Source organism: Mustela nigripes, chromosome 10, assembly GCF_022355385.1.
Source record: "Mustela nigripes isolate SB6536 chromosome 10, MUSNIG.SB6536, whole genome shotgun sequence".
Lineage (NCBI taxonomy): Eukaryota > Metazoa > Chordata > Mammalia > Carnivora > Mustelidae > Mustela > Mustela nigripes.
Genome location: NC_081566.1, coordinates 5,401,797 through 5,423,734, shown reverse-complemented (window position 1 = coordinate 5,423,734; position 21,938 = coordinate 5,401,797). Strand labels below are relative to the sequence as shown.

The 21,938-nt window shown below is 48.3% G+C and overlaps 2 protein-coding genes across 3 annotated transcripts in view; one reads left to right on the top strand and one right to left on the bottom strand.

The window, feature by feature from the left end:
* Window positions 1-13,781, bottom strand: part of GPA33 (glycoprotein A33) — a 44,763-nt gene extending 30,982 nt beyond the window's left edge. For both annotated transcript variants that reach the window (XM_059413992.1, XM_059413993.1), the window contains exons 1-2: window positions 13,705-13,781; window positions 1,253-1,407 (exon numbers count right to left, since the gene is read on the bottom strand). In XM_059413992.1, coding sequence (XP_059269975.1) covers window positions 1,253-1,407; window positions 13,705-13,747 — 198 coding nt within the window. In that variant the 5' untranslated portion in view covers window positions 13,748-13,781. The remainder of the gene's footprint in view (window positions 1-1,252; window positions 1,408-13,704) is intronic.
* Window positions 13,782-18,452: 4,671 nt separating this feature from the next.
* Window positions 18,453-21,938, top strand: part of STYXL2 (serine/threonine/tyrosine interacting like 2) — a 37,410-nt gene continuing 33,924 nt past the window's right edge. Inside the window, exon 1 of the mRNA XM_059413991.1 lies at window positions 18,453-18,562. Coding sequence (XP_059269974.1) covers window positions 18,453-18,562 — 110 coding nt within the window. The remainder of the gene's footprint in view (window positions 18,563-21,938) is intronic.

The following is a 21,938-nucleotide window of genomic DNA, read 5'->3' as shown; positions in this document are numbered from 1 at the left end:
GGTCAATTCTAGTGTTATACCTGTCCACACACAAAATGACATATGTAAATGGTTATTCCTGGTCATTGGAAGACTGGGAATACCAAGAGCCTGTCATTATGGGGCTGGTTAAATATTAACAGTGTCTCCTCACCACGGACTCCTACAAAGCTCTGAAAGAAGGAGGGAGCTCTCTACTAACTGGTACAGAAAGCTCTTCAGCAGCTGTGTTAAGTGAAGAGGGCAAAACAGTGCCTAGAATATGCTATCTTTTGTGTAAAAAAGGGGGAAATAGAAACACACACACATACACACAAAACACATTAACATTTTCTTGAATTTGCGTAAAGAATCAATGAAAGGATACACAGGAAAATAAATTGGTTCTCTTAGCCAAGAGTTATATTCAAAATACGTAATAATTGCAGCAGATCTAACAACCAATCAGAATAGAGACTGGTCCCAAACAACCAGTACCGGTGAAAACCAGCCTTGCCTGCAGGTGGGTAGTGTATGGGGGGGATGGGGGAGTTGGTGGAAATGGGGAGGAGTAGAAGGATCAGAGTAAATAGAGGCAAAGATGGGAATGAAACTTCCCAATGTTTGCTTTTGATGATGTTTTCATTTTGGAACCATGAGACTGTATTACCCATTTCAAATTAAAAGAAAAAAAAAAAGTCTTCTGTATTCCCCAAAAGGACCTAAACAGGAAATTTTTAAACACCCCAAAACGCTAGAAAATAAAATCTGGCCTCGAGGAGAGCTCTATGCTAATCAAAAGGAATGACTGTCTCAAATGATACAATTTAGGTAACTCGAGACTGACCGGCAGAAGGATATTTTAGGGAAGGTCACTTTTTCAAAATAAAGGTGGCATTTTAGGCCCCTTGCTGAGTCTAACACTCACTACTATCTGCTCACCCAGTCCAGCTTGGGTGCTAATGTTTATGTTTGTTTCTGTTTTTTAAAGATTTTGTTTATTTGTTTGACAGAGAGAGAGACAGCAAGAGAGGGAACAAGAGCAGGGGGAGTGGGAGAGGGAGAAGCAGGCTCCCCACTGAGTAGGGAGCCTAATGCCTGGGCTCAGTCCCAGGACCCTGAAACCATGACCTGAGCCAAAGCCAGATGCTTAACGACTGAGCCACCCAGGCGCCCCTGGCTGCTAATGTCTATTCTAGCATTTATTGAAAGACTTGTAGTGCTTGTCCTCTAAGAGGTCATGGTCAGGTAAGATTTATTTCCACGATACCCTCAACTTTTTAAGGATCCTTACCGAGTGAGTCCTTAGAAGTTTGTCCCATTGGATAAATCCATTTCGTTTGGAGACAGGAGTGCGGTAGGTGCATGGAAGGGTAACGCTCTTTCCCCGGGCAGCCCGAACAATCTCCTGGGGCGTTTCCACAGAGATGGCACGGACAGCCACCCAGACTGGAAAGAAAGTGGGGAGTGGGAAGAAGTAAATGGCATAGCATAGCCACTCCTTGCCCTTAGGACCTCTGAGGGAATGCCCAGTGACATTCTCCTCTAGCAGCCACAGCTAGACACACGGCAACTGTGATCTTGGCCATGACACACCCGCTGTTCTCCAAGACCAAGGTGGAAACAGTTAAATGCATCGTGTGGTAGCTAAAGCCCAGCTTTGTACCTCAGCTTCACCTCTTCCCAGCTGTGTGAACTTCTCTTGTCCATAGAATAGGAACACAAATACTTCCCAGAGTTGCTGGGAGAACTTAATGAGATACTATGTGTAAATACTTCTTTTAGTCTCTGTCACATAGAAAGTTCTTGATAAATATTCCTCGCCATCTTTTTTTGTTGTGGTGATGATTTAGTCATTCACTTAACAAGTTTTTATGGAGCATTTAAATGTGGTAAGGAGTTTTAGAAATAAGCTTAAAGCAAGGTAAAGAGAGAGAGGGTATTCCCTGGTGAGCTCATTCTACATAAGTTTATCAGGAAAAGGTGAGAAAAACAGTATGGCCACACCAGTATCTCATGTCTATTCATCTTTCCACATGATGGTGACTCTCCTCCATCTGTGTTCCCTCCTCTTGAATCTGAGTAGGACTGGGACAGCAGTGTGAGTGACACCTTATGGCTTCTCATACTAACTTGTAAGAGGCCAGAAGCTTTGCTTGGTCCTCTGGAGATGCTCCCTCTGAGAACCCAGTAACTTTCTTTGATAAAGTGAGGCAGCCACATGGAAAGAAAGACTACGCGCGGGCATCTGGGACAGAGCTTCAGCTGAGGTCCCCTGGGAGAGCCCGCATCCACTCTCAGCATGCGGATGGGCTCGCTCCGTTTTCTGGGAAAGCAGGGGTGCACTATCTCTGCAGAGCCCGCCCAGAGTGAAGATTCGTGAGAAAATGTATATTGGCGTTGTTTTAAGACATTAAGGTTTGGAGTGATCTGGTTTGTAGCAACAGATGATTGAAGCAGAAAGCCACGTGGTTACCTCTCAGGAGAACTTTCGAGGCAGGAGTAGGTGTGGTCCAAGAGAAGGAACAGCAAGGAAGCCATGTGGTAGGAGGGGAGGGAGGAGGAGAGAGGAGGCAGAGAGGTAGAGAAATCTCAGGTCACGTGGGCCTTGTAGCCCGTATTTAGGACTTTATATTTTTCTTTGGAAGAGGCGGGAAGCCCTTGGAGGAATTTAAACTGAGGGGATATACTTGACATACATTTTTAAAGGCTCATCTGAAGTGAGGTGAAAGGAAGTGAGGAGACTGGGGAGCAGAGTGGGAGCAGGATGAGCTGCCACGAGGTTATTCCAGTTGTACAGGTGCGTGCTCTTGGTGGCGTGGGTACAGGTCAGGGTAGTGGCGGTGGAAGAGTGATCCAAATCGGAATGTATGTACAAAGTAGAGCCGACGAGATTTGACTGCAGATTAGACCTGACATTAGAGGAAAGAGGAGTCAAGGGTAGATACAGGATCTGACCGAAACAACTGGAAGGATGGAATTGTCATTTATGGAGATGATGAAGTCTGAGGGGGGCAGGTTTCAGAGGGAAGATCATGAGTTTGTCTGTGGGACATGTGAAGTTTGAGATGCTTATTAGACACCCAGTAGAGGTGTTGAGGAGACAATAGCTCCCTGGAGAGGTCGTTGAAGGCCAGAGGATGGGAGCAAGACAGAGAAGTGCACAAAGACGGGGAAGACCTCTGGGAGGGAGCCATGGGGGCACTCCAGTGCTTGGTGGTGGAGAAACTGAGAAGAAACCAGCAAGGGAGAAGGAGAACTGGCCAGAGGGCTGGGAAGAGAGCCCAGAAAAAGTGGATGCCAGAGGCCAAGCAGGAAAAGTGTTTCATGAAAGCAAAGGGGGTCACCTACTCCAGTGCTGCCGACCTATTGGTTCAGGGAACTGGGAACTGAGAGATGACCACTGGATGTTGTAACATGGAGGGGGTGAGGGACCTTGGCACGAGCAGATTCCACAGAGTGGAGATGATGGAGCCTGGGAAGAGCAACTGGGATGAGGAGAAGAGGGCAGCCTTTGCCAAAGGGACACGGGGGTTGGAGGAGTTTTGTGGGGTCAAGGGAGATTTGTTCCTTTTAAATATATATATATATATTTTTTAAAAATGTTTTTGATACGGTGGCCCTTGTTTTTTTCTTCTGTGGGATCTTTGTCTCCCTACTCAGTGGGTGTGACAAAAGTACCAGATGGGACATCTAATCTATGGTTAGACAAGTAGGAAGTAGAGAAGTTCACTTCTAGAACCTTCCAACTACCTCCCTTTCCACTTCCTTGTGTGGGACTACATTGGGTATCTCCTTTGTAGTGGTTCAGAGCCCACCCTGCCCCGAACAGCTGCAGCTCTCTCATCCTGCCGCCACCTGAAAGGTGTGTGCCTCGTGTTCCAGAAGGATCCTTTCTCACCCTCATTCCCCTGCTCTTCTTCTCAAGGCTGAGAGCCCTTCTCCCATTGAAGAAGAGTCTCCATCTGATGCTCAGCTAATTCCCCACAAGGGGTTACAAACGAATAGTCCAGGGTTGTGTTAACCTCCCTAAGGACAGACGAACTGGGAGAGTGAGTGTTTTTCACCTCCAGGAAGAAATCAGGATCTGCGGGCACCACAGCACTTCGCTGAGGAAGAAGTTTAGTGCACAGTCACTGTCCCAGAGGAGATGCCCAGACTCTCGCAAGCAGTCTCAGTGCATATTACTCACTGTACCTGCCTCCTAGGACTTCAGTCTCATGCAACTTTATCACACGACATACCAGAGTGGCCAAGACCACAAAGGCAGGGGCGAAGCTGCCTGGGCTGGCATCCTCATTCTTACTTTTTCTAACTGTGTGACCTTGGCCACCTTAATTAACTTTTCTGTGCCTTGGTTTTCTCAGCTCGAAAATGAGGATACAACCAAACAATATTGTTGTGAGGATTGGATGACTTCGCATTTTAGCGAGGACAACCTCTAGCCCGACCCGCAAGCAAGACCCGCACCCGCGCTCTCTGTTGTCTCATTTTTCTCCTCTGCGACTCTGTTTTCTTCACCTCCATGTTCCCAGGACTCAACAAAGGGCCTAACATTGGAGATGCTCAAGGGAGGGCTCTTGGACAGCAAATACATGAGTGACAGAATTTAAGCTTAAAAGATGGGAAGGACTCACCACCAGAGAAACTTGTTGAAGAACTATCTTACAGATTGCTAGAAAATGCCCACCCCCCAAAAATCAAATAAAGGGTCAGAAGAGCCCCCGGAGAGGGGGCAAGATGCCCCCCCAAGGAAATAAGAGAAGTCATTTAATTTCCCTAAAAGGGTGTGTGATGTGGGGGACCCAGCCTGAAGCCTTGATTACTGCTTGTAAATAATGAAGGTTTAAGAAGATAATAAACCATCTCTAGAGACCTAACCAGAAAGTAATACATCCAAGGAGGATAATGAAGTGCTTGATGGCATTGTTGCTTGAGGCCTCCATAGCACATTATGGGAACCCTGGGGAGACTGGCAGTAATGCGGGCACTTAGGCAATTCCATTTGCTCAGAGAAACCACATTCTCGGGGAGGAAGTGCGGAGGCGAGAGGGGTCCCTGCCTGCTGGGCTCTGGCTGAGAAAGTCTTGGGCCCCTGGCTGGGGAGGGGCAGTTCACACAGACTGACTGTGGAGGCCTGGGTGGTTAGGACTCAGTTCTACAGGGATGTTTATTCCAATATATAAATTCCAATCAATTCAGTGAATTGTTCCTAAGGTCCTAGTGCTGGGCCCCTCCTAGCAAGGCACTGGGAAAGCGATCAGAGACATGCTCATGAGCCTCCCTTCCAGAAACCACGGGGACCAGCCTGGCCCAGCTTCAAGGTTTGGAAGCTTTTCAGAGCTGCTTCCAGTGGAACTTTGCCACCACCAACGGTCACGTTGCCGTGAGTTGGTGCAAGCAGGCCTCCTCCTCTCAGCAGACAGTATGCTCCTTCTAGCAGGGTCTGGGTCCCGCGTTTTTCTTGTGTCCTCTCTTTGCCAGTTCTCACCTCAAGGTTTCCAGAGGGCTCTAATACGACCTTGTGGATTCAGTGGCCTGGGGCACACTCCCCACTCGGTTGGAGGTCACCATGGAGCCTACCTAATTCAGTGTTAAGTGCAAGGGTTAAGGAAGTAACAGGTAGGAGGAGGAAGAGAGGGGGAGGGGCTGTGTCACCACCCAGGGGAAGGATTGTAAGAGAAAGATTTATCAAGGAGGTGGGACTTGATAATCGCACCCATGGGAGTCAATTCACAACATTGAACTTGTATGTGTAAGAAAATAAAGCAGGATGCAAAACTGTTAGTTACACAACAGTATCCCACTTCCACCTAATCACAAATAGTGAATTCTAGAAGCAAATATACCAAATATACCAAAATATACCAAATATAGAAGCAAAAATACCAAAATACAATATTAATAACAGTGACCTCTGGATTCTGGGAGCATGGATAAATTCTTTTTATCTTCTGGGAGCATGGATTTCTTGTTTGTATATTTTTTATTTCTCAAATGTTCTAGAGTAAACATGCATTGCTCTTATAACCACAAAGCCATGTTACAGACTGATAAATGAAGCGGTAATTGAGGAAGTAGAGACAGGGAGTGCTCACCTCGCACAGGGAAAGGAAAAAGTGGAAATGAGAAGAGGGGGCCTTGAAAAAGTTTCTTTACTCTCCTCTGGGTTGGAGGATGCGGGGACTTAGGCAGGCTTGTAGATTATAGGGAAAGAGCTCCTAGGAAAGAAGACACTGAAAAGAGAAGAGAAGCCAGAAGGAGCAAGACTCAGGCCTGGGTGAGAAAGGGAGTGTGGGGGGAGGGCTCAGGTCAGCGGAAGACCAGGTATGCTCGCAGCATGTGTGACCTGTTTCCACGTGCGCAGAGAGAGAAGTTCCTGAGTGGCAGCATCTGTCTGTCACGGCGTGCTGTCCATGCCAGGTGTTTATGGCATCCCAGAGTCCCCAAGGCAGAAAAGGAGGAAGCAGCCCAGAGGTCCCTGGATGGCAGAGGGGAGAAAAGCACCTCAGGAAGGAGGCCAGTTTCAAGGGTGACAGTGGGTGCTCCGGTCAGAGAGGGCTGCTCCAGGGACAGGGTGATCTGGGAGCAGGGACAAGCTCAAAGGGAGGAGACAGGCATAAAACCCGAGCATTGCCAACACGGAGTCGTTTGAGGGGCCACTCTCTTTACTAACCTTCAAGTCAGATATCTTCCACCAACCGCCTCAGTACTCAAACCCCCACAGGACTGGTACTAAAATGCAAGTGCTATCTGGGTGGGAGTGACTCTCTTTCCTGAGCAGGACAAACCTGTTTCCCCTAATTAGTCCCTCTTATCCATCAAACCCTAGAAAGGGACTCAGAATGGGTAATTTTTGATAGAAGCATAGGAGATTAGGAAGTCGCGCCTTGGAGAGAAGCTGAAATTGCCTGGAGAAAGAGGGAAAGGCAGAAAGGCAGGCTAGGAGACACTAGAAGCAAACCAGCTTGCTGCCTCGTGAGGTTCAAAAGGGTAGGTTCTCATTCATTCACACCCAGAAAGCAAATGGCTGCTGGGCGCCCACGTGGCAGGCACTGCGCTAGACTCTGAGGGCAAAATGACAAGCGGAGACAGACACAGTCCCTGCTCTCATAGCATTCAGTCTTCCGGCTGAGTCCCACTGGGATGAAGAATCCCAGAGAAAAATGTAAAACCACCATGGAAACAAGAGTTACGCATTTGATGACGGGATATAACCAAAGATTTGAGGATGGGGAGCGCTTGTCCTAAGGCAAGGCTAGGTGTCCTGACAGTGGGGGATGGGCAGAAGTGACCCATGTGAAAAGAGAAGAGGTGGGTGGAGAGAGAAGAGCACTCTGCACAGGTCAGGTCGTGGAGAAGGTGGGGAACATTCCAGAAAGTAAAAGAAGCCAGTCTGTAGTGATAGCACCAAGGGGGTGGTTTGGGGTGTGTATGTCCCTGTATGCTATCCTTTAGCGCCCCCACTAAGACTCCAAATAAACATAGATGCAAAGCACAGAGAGTGTGCCCATTTCCTCACGGCGGTTCAGGACAGTTCCGCTACCTGCCCTGTCTCAGTGCGGCTGCCGCCTCCCCGCCAAGGCTGTCCTGCAGTGCAGTTCTGGAATTACCCCGCTGCCTGTGTGGCCGGAAGTGTGGGATGGGCCCAAGTCTAACTGGCCATGAGGACAATTTGGGTTGTGTGTGTGTGTTCTCCTGCCATCTGCATTGATGGTTTCTTTGAAACAGTTCTAGACATGGCGGTTTTTTCTTGCATCAGATGAGTGAAGACTCAAAGGGGGAGGGTGGCGTGTAAAAAAAAAAAAAAAGGTACGGATTAGTTTGAAAGGCAGTTTTTCTTTGTATAAGTATGTCGGGAGAAAATTGGAGAACCCACCGATAGGAAAAAGCAAATTCACTTCCGGCCCCTGATGTTTGGGGGGACGAGGGCAGGTGGGCTCTGGCCTGAGGGGAGGGGGTGGTGGTGCTAGCAGCTAGGCCTAGTGCCGCACAGGTCCCCCTCTCCGGCCCTTCCCACTCCTCAGGCGCCCCCCTGTCCTCGGGCCCATCGTCATCTGGCCCCCAGCAAGGCCGCAGCGTCCCTGCGGGCCGGGCCTCACTCGGCCTGCCTTGCGCTCCACGGCGGCCCTCTGGGGAAAGGAAGGATCATCTGGAAATGGGCGCGAGGAGGCGACGAGGAAGGTGGCTGAGAGGTGGACTGCTGGCTGGGAAGAAGCCTTGTTTGTGTAGTTGTCCGCCTCGAAGGGTAATTTCGGTTTCATGGGTGGAGAAGAGCAGCTAAGCAGGCAGAAGCGCCTGTGTCACCAGGGACGGAGATGTCGTTTTGTTTCGCGGGCGGTGTCGAAGCTCACGGGACAGCCCGGGCACCTGAGGCTGCTTAGTAGGGAGGACACCCGAGTCAGACGACAGGGAGTCTGGGGGCTGAGGAGAGAGCGCGGGGAGAGTCGGAGAGGAATGAGGACCGGGAAGTTATAACCTGGCTGGGAAATCAAAGACATGTTGTGAGCCTTTGTTCTGTCACTGCCATACTTGAAAGAAAGAGAGAGAGAGAAAGAAAAGAAGAAAAGGAAACTATGCAGCAGTAGTTCTTGTCCCCAGGTCGTTTAGGAAAACTAGGCCCCAGAGCGGGTGAAAGGTTAAATGGCGACAAAACAGACGCCAGAGAAGTGGTTGAGACTCTCAATTCCTATTAGGAAGAAATCCGTGGGGCTGCAGGTGACCTGGGGCGTTAGTGGAGGGAAGGGAGGTGGCCTTGGAAGATCAGACTGGAGAAGAGGAAGGCGTGGATACTACAGATAGAGGTGCTGACAATATTTTTCCAAACCAAGGAGTAAATATGTGATCTGACCGGAATTTTTATACTGTCCAAGGTATGGGGGATCAGTCAGGGTGCTGGAATACTGGGACTTGGGGAACACTTCAGTGGTTTATAGAACTTTAGTATAATTGAGGAGAACCTGTCCTTATGATTTGAGTCTTCGTTCGAGTGCTAGTGGCAAATCACCGAAGAGCGTTAAGCAGGGGGGTGACGTGGCCACAGTTTTATTTTAAAGATCGTCTGGCTCCAGTGTGGAGAACAGATAGAAGGGGCAGAGCACAAGGCCAGTTAGAGGCTATGGAAACAGCTCAGGAGAAGCAGACACGTCAGCTCGGCCTCAGAGAAAGAGGAAAGTGAACAGATTTAAAAGACGGAAGAGATAAAACTGTCAGGACCCAATGACGTATGTGTAGCTGAGGGAGAAGTATCAGGTGACATGGGGATCCTAAAATATGGCCCCTGAATACTTTGAAACTCCTCTCATCAAGAAGTAAAGTTCATGTCCCTTTCCTTGAGTCTGGGTTCTGTGACTTCCTGACCAGTAGACATGGTAGAAGTGATACTGGGTCTGTATCTGGGCCTAGACTTTATGGAACTGGCAGCTTCGAGTTTCTGTCTTTAGATGTTTGCTCTTAGAAACCAGCTGCCGTGCCGTGAAGATGCCCAAACTTCCCCGTGGAGAGGCCCACAAAGAGAGGAGCCGATTGGAAGTGGGGCTTCCAACCCCAGGCAAGTCACCCCAGACAATGCTGCCCGGAGCAAGGACACACTGTCCCTCCCAAGCCCCATACAGATTGCAGATTTGTGAGAGAAATAAATTGCTTTCTCATTTTCAGTTTCAGGGTAGTTTCTTACATAGCAGTAGAAACACTATAACAGGGGTGCCTGGGTGGCTCAGTGGGTTAAAGCCTCTGCCTTTGGCTCAGGTCATGATCCCAGGGTCCTGGGATCCTGCATCAGGCTCTCTGCTCAGCAAGGAGCCTGCTTCCCTTCCTCTCTCTCTGCCTACCTTTCTGCCTGCTTGTGATCTCTATCTGTCAAATAAATTTTTTAAAATCTTAAAAAAAAAAAAAAAGAAAGAAAGAAAGAAACACTGTAACAGATGACCGCTAGGTTTCTGGCTTTCATTTGGGGATGGATGGGAGTTGATTATGATGCAGAGATGACTGGAAAAGCCCAGGTAGGGGGAAAAGATTATGAGTTTGCTTTTCAGCTTGTGAGTTTGCAGTGCTTCTGAGACATTGAAGTTAAGAGGTCATGGGAAGCCTGGATGGTTCAGTGGGTTAAGCATCTGCCTTTGACTCAGGTCATGGTCCCAGGGTCCTGGGATTGAGTCCCATGTCAGACTCTTTGCTCACAGCAGTCTGCTTCTGCCTGTCTCTGTCTGTCTCTCTCTCTGACAGGTAAATAAAAATTTTTTAAAAGAAGAAAAAGCTGAGAGGTCCTGTGGGCTGGACTGTTGGATTTGTGGGTGCGTAGCTCAGGAGGAAGGTTGGGTTTGAAGACAGAAATTGTGAGTCAGTTGGAAATGGTATCACCTAAAGATGTGATTGTGGATGTGGATCCAGAGTGAAAACAGAAGTGAGTCTTGGTGTGAGGACCTCTGACACTTCCTAGTGGGCAGAGGAGGAGGAGAACCTGGAGAAGGTGTGTCCAAGGAGCCAGACAGAAGAGTTTCAGGAAGGAGAGAGGGAGGGAGGTGGGGACTGGCAGGATCAAGTGCGGCCAGGAGCACAAGCACAGGCTGAGCGAGGCACCCTCTCCCGCAGGCCTCCCAGGGACCAACATCACAGTAAGCAGGTTGGCTGGGTTCCTGGAAGCCTGGGGATGGCACTGGGGGACAAAGGCAAGGTGAAGCTCTCACCTATGCCCACAAACCAGTTCCTCCCTGGAGCCTTGTTTCTTGAAAAGCAGTCCCTAAATCAGCATCAGCCTCACTTGGGAATTTGTCAGACATGCAGACTCTCAGGCCCTGTCCTCCTGAATCAGTCTGCATTGTAATAAGATCCCCAGGTGACTTCTGTACACACGGAAGTGTGAGAATGCTCGCACTTGGGTCCCTGAGTTGAGTCACCAAATCGGGCGCTGGACAGTAACTCAGGGAAGCCGCCAGATGGCGCAAAACTGAATCGGGTCACGCTCAGAGGATCCACCGCAGAGGTGGTGGTTGATTTCACCTACTTTCCTTCAAGTTTTAGTGTCTAACTTCAGACGTAGCCCGCCGGTCAGAATCACCTGCGGAACACCTCAGTTCGGGATCTTGGACACCTAGACCCCAGAAAAGCCTCCCCCCAACCCATGGATCAAGCATCCATGGGTTTATGGAATGTCTTCAGATAGGAGAGAAAAAAAATGTATTTTCTCATCTAGTATATTTTGGGATGTTGGATTCCTTTATTTCTCTGTGTAGAGCCGTGCCTTCCTCAGTTCTTCTAATTTAACCTTCAGAAAGGTTTCCTCTAGTCCCATGAGGGTGTTGTGTTTGTGTCACTGACAGTGTTTGGAATTGTTAGGCTGATTCTCAGTTGGGTTCAATATTGTTTTTAGATTTTTCTAATGTACTGCCTTTTGTTGGAGTCTCTTCCATAGGTGATATCGTCTGCCTTCCCAAAGTCTGTAGAGTCCTGGGGCCTAGTGACTCATCAGCGAGGTGTCGCTCTGCCTGGGACATCAGCAAAATCTAGGTTGTTACTGTGCAGGTTCAGATGGAGAAAGGAAGAAGGACAAAGGCCGGTAGGTCCTCTGGAACCCAGCTCAAGCTCCACCTCCTCCAGGAAGCCCTCCCTCATCTCCCTGCTCCTCTCTGTGTGCTCTCTTGAGAGGGGGTGGGAATGGCCACCCAGTCGCTCTTAGGTTTGACCTTTGAACATCGTCATTGTTCACTTGCACGGGGCAGTGGGTGTTTGGTCCCCAGATACTTGCATTTGGGAAATTGTCCGTGTCCCCTGAGCTAGCCACTGACGTTGCCACCAACCCAGGCTCCCCCTGTCCCACTGCTCCAGCCCCTTCACCGTAGCATAAGGTGTGGAGGCGATGGTGGTGGGCACAGGAGTCTGGACCGGGCAGCCTGGGAGGGTGGAGGGAATGGGATGGGGGCAGAAAACACACTTGAGTCTGAACACAGGCCCAAGAACTGGTTCCCCTGAAGGAGTTCACCCCTGGGTCACTTGCCTTCTCAAAGGATGAGGGAAAATGTACTGCTCCAGGCAATTCAGAGTTAAGGCTGCTTTTCATTCTAAGCTGGGGGAGCATTTTGTTTTAGCCTTTTTCCCCAGGCCAAAAGTGCACTGATTGCAGCCAAACTGCAAATACAAGGATGTATACTGGCTGGGGGGCGGAGGGAGGCGTCTCCTGTAAGACTTCCCGCTGGGAAGGAAAGGATCAGAGAGTCCCTGGCCAGGTCCCCAGAGGATGGCAGTTTCCTTTCCGCTTCCCTCCCCCGGGACTCCAAGTGTCCTTACTGCCTGGGTCTGATGGCAGAGAGCCGTGCCCTCGGGCTACAGTCCTTTCACAGTCCTCACTCCTGAAACACCTGCACAAACTAGGTGCTCAGTAAAAAGGTTCACATGACGGCATCTCTGCCCGCAGTCATTTGGGTCTCTGAGCTGATGGATCTTTTCCAGGCCCACCTCTAAGACTCAGCCCAGCCCTTCCCCAGCACCTCCACCTAATGAGTCAAAGGTAGGTTTTGAGGGTGGGAGGAGTGGAGCCTACTGGGCAGACAGGCTACCTGGCCCCGGGGCTTGCTGTCGGAGCTGAAAAGCAAGCTCTGAATCAGAGCCTTCTTGCCCCTATTTCCCAGGCCTTGGGGCTCCTAACTTTCCTGGTAAAGCTCTTTCCTCCTCCTCATTCTTACCAGATCCCTGAAGCCTTCAACAGTTCCTAAATTGCAGGTTGATGGGATTTGCTAGCTTAGCCAAATACACTGAATTAAATAGACTCCTTAAATCCCCTGCCCGGTCTCTCTACTTCCATTCTCCATTCCAGTCTTCCCTACACCCAGTAGCCTTAATAGCAGCGCGCCTCCGTCTTAACCCGACAACACTCCCGGGTCCCCCGCGACGACTTTGCTATTTCATAGCACCTGATTTGGATTTAACTATTAGAGCACCTGACTTAGATTTAACTTATTATTAGAGCACCAAATGCCTGATTTCTATTTTGTAGGGCTTCCCCATCTTCCCAGTTTTCAATGACCAGAGCATCAGAAGGGCTGAAGAGCTTTGACCTTTGGAAAGGGGCCTTTCTAGTTCAGTTTTTGAAGGACTGGAGTCTTCTCTTGCTCTGGGAATGAGAGTAAGTTGCAGTGTCTCTGCCTTGGTTTCCCTACATGTGATAAAGAAGTTATCAGTTCTACCATTGCCTTTTTCTCTAGTGTTAAGGCAATGGTTAAAATCCCAGGTAGCAAACCTATTGTCAGATCAGGTGTCAGATCTTGTGATCAGAAATTACGGTCTTGAGAATTTATGAATTATTCCTTCCGGAAATGGGCCGGAATTTTATTGATTAATATGCATATACAAACCATTCTGCTGGGAGTGGTGCAGGGACTGATCTGCAAAGCCGAACCTGTAATTCTGCCCAGTGGGAATGTGGCCGTGTCACTGGCCACCATCCCTGGGGGGGCACTGGGAGACTGCCAGCACTCAGTCCCCTTGTCTTTTTTTTTTTTTTTAAGATTTTATTTATTTATTTAACAGACAGAGATTACAAGTAGGCAGAGAGACAGGCAGAGAGAGAGGGGGAAGCAGGCTCCCCATTGAGCAGAGAGCCTGATGCGGGACTCGATCCCAGGACCCTGAGATCATGACCTGAGCCGAAGGCAGAAGCTTAACCCACTGAGCCACCCAGGCACCCCATCAGTCCCCTTGTCTTACCCCACCCCCTCACCCTCTGGGCGCTGGACATGAGAGGGGTCTACTTACCTGCACAGAGTGTCCATAGCACAGGCTGCAACTTCCCCACCATGGTCTTGCTTCCTCTGTGCCCCAAGCCCAGCCTGGGAGGGATGGGCTGACTAGTTAAAGGCACAGCAGCCTCTGACCTGGCCCAGCCCTCTGTCCCTGTGGTTTCTCTTTTCCTGTTTACGTTTGCCCAGCCTGGCTCCCCCCACCGCACTGCTCCGCAGGTCTGGCAGGTGAGTTCCCCTACGGGACTGGACTCCCGCTGCCCCTACTCCACCAGAGGCCTCATGCGGAAGAGGAGCCTTCCCCATCTTCACCTGCCCCCACCCACCTTCTCCCCACCTAGCAGGTGTACAAAGTCCTAGGCTTCTCACCAGGGTGTGGGCTTCTATAACAGATAGGAAATTACCATCTCATCATAAAAAGGGAATGATCTCAGAGGCAGGTTTCCAAAGCCAATAAAAAAAGGGTGTTGCCCACAATTGTTGAAACCCTCCAAAGCAGAATTCTTCCACTTCCCTTGCTTTTCTACAACCCCCACCCCACCCCATGCTACAGACAGGGGCATAAAGAAGACAGGAAGTCTCTCGGGGAGTTGATAACTTGGTCAGGGAGATAGAGACTACACAAGTAAATAAAGAAGACAATTCTAGAAATAACCTGACCAACTTGCCTCAGTTTGCTTGGCTACTCTAAGTAATGGTGCAATAAATATAGGGGTGCATCTGTCTCTAAGTAACGGTGCAATAAATATAGGGGTGCATCTGTCTTTTCCGATTAGTGTTTTCATTTTCTTTGGGTGTATATTCAGTAATGGAATTACTGAATCATATGGTATTTCCATTTTTTATTTTTTGGGGAGCCTCCATATTGTTTTCCCCAGTGGCTGCCACAACATTGCAAGAGGGCTCCTTTTTCTCCACATCCTCACCAACACTTTTACCTTGTTTTTTTTTTTTTTTTTTAGCCATGCTGGCAGGTGCAAGATGATAGCTCACTGTGGTTTCAACTTGCGTTTCTCTGATTATGAGTGATGTTGAGCATCTCATGTCTTTTGGCTATCTGGATGTCTTCTTTGGGAAAATTATATTCAGGTTCTCTGTGCATTTTTTAATCAGGTCTTTTTTTTTTCCTTTGATGTTGAGTTATATAAGAACTTTTTATATTTTGGATATTAACCCCTTATAAGATATATCCTTTGAAAATAACTTCTCGCAATCAGTAAGTTGCCTTTTCGTTTGTTGATGGGTTTTTTGTTTTGTTTTGTTTTTTGCTGTGCAAAAGCTTTTTATTTTGGTGTAGTCCCAATAGTTTATTTTTGCTTTTGTTTCCCTTGTCTTGGGAGACATATCTAGAAAGATATTGCGGTGTCTGATGTTAAAGAAATTACTGCCTGTGCTTTCTTCTAGGAGTCTCTTGGTTACATGTCTCACACTTAAATCCTTAATCCATTTTGAGTTTATTCATTTGAGTTTATTTTTGTGTGTGGTGTAAGAAAGTGGTCCACTTTCAGTCTTCTGCATGTAGCTGTCCAGTTTTCCTAGCACCATTTATTAAAGGGACTTTTCTCCCCCAGAACTGTCCTGGTTTTAAAACAGAAAGTTCCTTGTCCCTGGAATCTCTTAGTCCCAAGCAAAGTGGAAATGGTTGGTCACTCTATTTAAAGGGTGACAGTGCTTTGTACCATGTTCCAATCTGGAACATGGTACAGGAAATGAGATTGAGGCAGGGGGAGGGGCCCTACTTGAGGTTGGGTAGTTATGGGTCTCTATTTTAGAAACAGGGATCTGAGTCTCAGAGAAGTGAAATGAGTTCTCAAAGATCACACAGCTAGTAAGTGGTTTTCTGATTTCTAGTCCGCCATTTCAGCGGCCTGATGTCACGTTCTGCAGGTAACTGAGGGTGTATGGAAGACAGAGGCCATGTCCTCCCCCTGGGTGGTCCCCTCTTTTTACCTGCTGCCTCTCTTAGGTGTGTTGGGCCTCCCTCTTTCCCTCCCCCGCTTCCCTACCACTTCTCGTGCTCTGTGCTGGTGTCCAGTCATCTTGAGCGTTTACCCCGACTGATGCAGCTCTTCAGTCCTGCCCTGGCCCTTGCCCCACCTCATTTCACTTCTCTCTCTCAAACCACCTTTCATCTTTTTCTTGAAGTATGTAGGCGTGAAATGAACCCCCGTATTCTCAGTTGTGGTCATTCTTCGGCAGTCAATTGCCAAGTCCCTACTTTGACCCCCGGGATGGAGGTTCGATGACTGGTCTATGGTGCTGCCTTGTGCCTCCTCAGGGATGTGTTTCTTGGCGACTCTTTCCAAAGGAGCCCCCCCAACTCCAGCCCTGCCAAGTTTCTGCCACAAAACCTGTTTGCTTTCTTAGTTCTAACCACTGACATCCCCAAACTTTGTCCATGCTACTCTCTCTGCATCACATCTGCTGTTATAATCCAGCTTGTCTTTTAAAGGCCAGTGCATGTAATATTACTTTTTCTATGAAGCTTTTCCTGACTTCTTTAGTCAGAAGGACTCGTCCCTTCTTTGAACTCACACAGCACTCTGGATCCTCTTAGGCTGCTTAACCACATTCTACCTTATGCTTGAGTTATTTTTAACCTGTGTCTCATTCCTCCTAATAAACTGTGAGCTCATTCATTTATTCAGCCAGTTTTTGATGATACTCTGTGCAGGGCATTGTTCCACCTAGCTAGGAAGAAGGATCACGTTGAGCATATAATTATGTGTCTTACTAACTTGGGTCAAGGATAGTGCCTGACGCGTGGAGGGTATCTATGAATGGGTAGATGAATGGGTGGACAGACTGATGGATGCAGGTGTAACTACAGAATGTGTGGGATGAGGGGCTGGACGATTGGGGTTTGTCGGACATGGTGATAGGAAGAGGTGGCAAAGTGGAATAGTGGGTTATGAGCTCATTTGAAGTTTATGAAGCTTGTGGATTTTTTTTTTTTTTTTGAGAGAAGGAGCATGGTGGGGGGGGAGGGGCAGAGGGAGAGTGAGAGAGATAATCTTAAGTAGGCTCCATGCCTAACATGGAACCCACTGTGGGGCTCAGTCTCACAAATCTGACATCATGACCTGAGCTCAAATCAAGAGTTAAATGCTGGGGCACCTGGGTGGCTCAGTGGGTTAAGCCGCTGCCTTCGGCTCAGGTCATGATTTCAGGGTCCTGGGATCGAGCCCCACATCGGGCTCTCTGCTCGGCAGGGAGCCTGCTTCCTCCTCTCTCTCTGCCTGCCTCTCTGCCTACTTGTGATCTCTCTCTGTCAAATAAATAAATAAAATCTTTAAAAAAAAAAAAAAAAAGAGTTAAATGCTTAACCAACAGCTACCCAGGTGCCCTGAAGCCCATGGAGTGTTTTATACCACCCAGGCTAGCCGCTTGGCCATCACCATGAGTGCAGGTATGGGGAAGGGACTGTGGAGGGTGAGCACAACTGCCCACTTCACTATCCCAGGTCATTGCTGCTCAGAGAAATGTAACCCTGGTCACATTCTACCTTGAACATACGACTACTAAGGTAGTAGCACCATGGTGCTCTCCCGGCATCCATCCAAGGCCCCTCCCCATTCTCTATATTAGGTATTTTTTCCCAGCACCCACTAGATTGACATGGCTTAGATACAGTTTCATTCCTCTGAATTTTTGGTGTTAGGCCATGTTCTGGAAAGACTTTGAATAGGTAGCCCCAGGCAAGAGGGTATGATGAGAGAGACCCCGAATAAATCTTTTTCTTCAGGCTTCTCCATCAGTGAAGGGTGACCTTCTCCTAACTTTGCTCCTCGGTGTCAGTGTCCAGTGCCCAGAGAATCAGCCAGGAGGGAAAGGGTTAAGTGGGGCCTGCTGTCGGGCCTGGGTCCTGAGACTGCATTCCTTCCTCCTAGAGATCTGCCAGGCTGTGGGGCCAGAGGCTAAATTTAGAAGGGAGCTAAGATTTCCTGTTAACAGCTGTCCTGCCCCTCAGAGAAGAAGCACGGGAGAGAGGAGAGAGGTTGGTCCTTCTTGGTGGTCAGAACTGCTGGCCATTTTGTCTGGGTCCCTCAGCCCTGGGTGACTGGCTGTAGAGATAGAGGCAAACCTGTGGTGAGTGTGCTTTTCCCTTTTTTGTCCTGTGAGCCCAAGGCTTCCAAGCAGAGGGGCAGCAGTTCTGCGGCCGAGGGTGAGAGCCCAGCCATGTGGGGGAGCAGCTCCTGAGGGATTTCGTGTTCCTTAATAGGCTGTGGGATGGCTCCTGAGCTAAAGGCAACAACTCCAATGGCCTTGGTTAGAGACACTGAGGAAGGCCAGTGGCACCTCCCCCAGGATAGGCAAAGGTGTATACAAGTGCGCAGGCGGGGTGTGTGCTTATACACGCGTACCCACGTGTGCATGTGTGGGCACAGCCAGGAGTTTCGATAGAAAGAACTTTCTGGTCTAGGGAACTCACCGCTTTCCAGGTGCGTTAACTATATGAAAGCAAACCCAGGACCCTGTTCCCCTCACTGCTTCCTGGCTGGAATCTGAGGAAGGAGACACTTCGTTCTTTCTTAAATGTTGTGACTCAGCTGGATGTGTGTGGGTCTTGGTGTCCGGGTTGACGGTAGCTAGGCCAAATCAGGCGGGTTTTCCCCGTGTGGGTCCTGTCCCCACCAGAGTCGTAGCACGTGGTGACCTTCCCCCTGATATCACTGATATACCCCTCCCCACCCACAAAACCTCCAGAAGCCGATTCCCTAATCACGTTGGTCATGCTGAACTTACAGGGACCGGCAGGCTGTCATGGCGACCAGTGGGGACCCAGAGGAGGAGCAGGTAGTCCCAAGCGAAGAGGATGAAGCCGATGTGCGGGCCGTGCAGGCGCAGTACCTCCGGAGCCCCTCCCCCAGCCAGTAAGTGTGCACCTGCTGTGCTGCTACCCTGCAGCCCCAGCAGGAGTGGGCTGGGGGGGCCTGAGAAGATGTGGGCCCTGGGGAGGCCTACAGCCACCACTTTAAGTTCACTCGTTTCACAAATATCATGGAGTACTTTCTATGTGTCATACTTTCTGGAAGAGGCAAATAAGCAAATGGATACATTTTGACGTGGCATGGTAAGTGCTGGAATTAGTGTGCCTCAGGGCTAGTGCACAGTGGGCCAGGGAAAGGAACACTTGGATCTGGATGGGTCTTAGGAGGCTTCCTGGAGGCGGTGATGCTGGACCTGAACCTCGAAGAAGGAGTAGGCACCTGATGAGCCCACCTGGGCAGTGATGCGTGACCCATGAGGACTGAGGCTGACTAGGAGAATGTTAGACCACAGACGGTAAGACCAGGCATCAGGACAGGAAGGGGCTGTAAGACCAGCCCTAGTGCTGAGACGATCAAGCCATGTCTTTCAAACTGGGATATGTGCACTTCTCAGGGTTAGTGGCTAAGTATGCAGGAGTAGATCAACACGGTACGTCTTCCGGGAGAGTCCTTTTAGTTTATGTCAAGTAGTTTAAAATTTTCTTTTACATAAAATTATTGAGGATCTATCATGGGGTAAATAGGAAAATTTACATAACCTTTTTAGCAAAAGCATGAGACATCACACAAACGTTTTCTTGCCTGCGAAAGCAATCGTGTGTGTGTGTGCCTGTTTATTTTCTTCTGCCATAAATCATAGTAGAGGACCTGGCTTCTAATCTTAGTTCTGTCACCAAACTTACAGGAAGAAGTCCTTCCATTCTTGAGCGTGTGTCTCCTTATCAAAAAAAAAAAAGGAAGGAAATACCCAACTAAGATATCTCATGATAACTTTACCTCAAACTATCTATGATTCTGCTTGATTTCACTTTCCTACAGTTCTGGGATCTTGCTGGCTCCTGCTTCTCAGAGCTTGAAAACCTTCCCCATTGGAATGAGATTCATCACTTATGGGCCAGGACCCTTTGTCCAAATGTTGGGGACTTTTCCTTTAAAGTTCAGCGTTATGTTCCCACTTAGAAAGCCTATCAGGATAGAGTTTTGAAAATAAACCCCCTTCTCTACACTACCAGACAAGGCAGAGATAATTTTGTGTGTGATTAAGGTAGGTGATGCATGGCTTTGGGTAGTGCTTAGAGTAATACTAGCTGCTTTAGCAAATGGGTATTTTTTTCTCACTCAAATAAATTCCAGAACGGGTCCCTGAGCAGTGATTCAGGAACTGAGGCTCCTTTTATCCTGTAGGTCTTCAGTTTTTAAGGCAGAAAGCTAAAGTTACTGTGCTCATTGGCATTAAGACAAAATGGGAGGGGAATGAAAAATTTCTTAGGAGGCTTATATGGGCCAGGCCTGAAAATGGCCATTTCTTTTCCACTCATTTCCCACTGACTAGAACTTAGCTAATAGATAGCCATCTTGGCCCCAGTATACCTCTGTAGACTGAATATTCGTGCTACCTTTCCCCCCACTCATGAAACTCCCAAAGGAGATAATCCCAAAAATGGTTTACTGACTACTACATGCAGTTCAAAAGCTAGGTTCTCTGCCTACATGTTAACTAACTGGAATTTAAATAAAACTTGGTGGAAAAAGGCTGTGTTTTCTGGAGGGTGTGCATCCTCTTGCCCAGGTCAGATAGGAGCCCCTGGAAGTCTACAAAACAGGCTCCCATTGGATAAAACGAGGAATGGGAGGTATAGCAGTCATCAGTCCGTATAATTAATGAGCATGTCTGCCTGAGAAGAGGGCAGATCTCCGAGATTTGACCTTGATTTGGCCTTCAGGGTAGCATTGCCTTGTCTGTTGTTCTCTGTGGCCTCTAGCTCCACCCTCTGGCCCTTTTCCCTTTTCTGTTACCTCCAGAGCCACCTCCAAACTGAGATTGGAGAGTGTGTTTTCCTTGAAGGCTTTGTAACTTTGGCGGGCTATGTCCTATTTATGGAAGTTTGGGTGCCTAAAGGCTGTTTAAGGCTGAAAGCAGCCAAGGGCTTTTCAAGGCTCCTGGTTTCTTTGAAAATAGGATCCCTTTAAAAACATAGGTTTCTGGGGTGCCTGGGTGGCTCAGTGGTTTAAAGCCTCTGCCTTCGGCTCAGGTCATGATCCCAGAGTCCTGGGATTGAGCCCCACATTGGGCTATCTGCTTAGCAGGGAGCCTGCTTCCTCCTCTCTCTCTGCCTGCCTCTCTGTCTACTTGTGATCTCTGTCGAATAAGTAAATAAAATCTTAAAAAAAAAAAATAGGTTTCTGATGGATATAGACCAGACAACCTCATGTGTCAGAAACCACACACCAAGTTCTTTCTTAAATATAATTTTCAATCTTGATTTATTTCTTTGCCTCCTTGTCTGCATACTTCACTGTCTAAGCTTCAGACTGTTATCTTCAGAAGGTATCTGAAGCTGTAAATGTGAGTGGGGAGTCCAGGACACTTGTGGTCATTGTGGTTAAAAGTTTTACAACAGAATGTATACCTAACAAGCTAATGAGGGGAGAATGCAAAACTAAAATGTAATCAACCCAAAAGAAGGCAAGAAAGAAGAAAAAGAATACAGAGGAAGCATAGCAGATAACAGGAAAATAATAGGATGGTAGATTTAAACCCAAATATGGAAATACTTGAAACATAATAAAAATGAAATACTCCAACTAAAAGCAAATACTGTAAAAAGCCTACCTACTGCTTATGAGAAACACACCGTAAGAAACAGAGATACAAGGGATGCCTGGCTAGCTCAGTCACTGGAACAGGCAGCTCTTGATCTCAGGGTCATGAGTTCCAGCCCCATGTTGGGCATGGAGCCTACTTTAAATTAAAAAGAGAGAGAGAGAGAGATACAAAGGTTAACAAAGGCTAGAAAATATACTACACTGTCTAAGTTACAGTTGCTCATACCTTTAAAACTTAGCAGCATAAAACAGCCACTTTTTAATGTTCACAGTCAGATACAGTGCTGGGACTCTCGTCTCTACTCCAAGATGTCTGGCGCCTCAGCTGGAAAGACATAGGTTCCAGGAGGCCTTGAGGCCACGGGTGACTCACCCACGGAGGGCTGGGGGCAGCGTGGCTCCTTCACATGTATGACACTTCATTTTGAGCCCTTAGCCGGGCTGTTGGCTAGAGCACCTAACATGTCTTTTCCTCTGGTCTCTCCATGTGGGCCATTGGGGCTTTCTCATAGCCTGTAGCTAAATTCCAAGGATTGGCGTCCAAGAGGACAAGATAGACATGTGTTGATTTTCACAACTGGGGCTGAAAAGGAGACAACATAAACTCTGCCGACACTGCATGTGAAGAGAGCAAGCGGGATGGGAAAGAGTG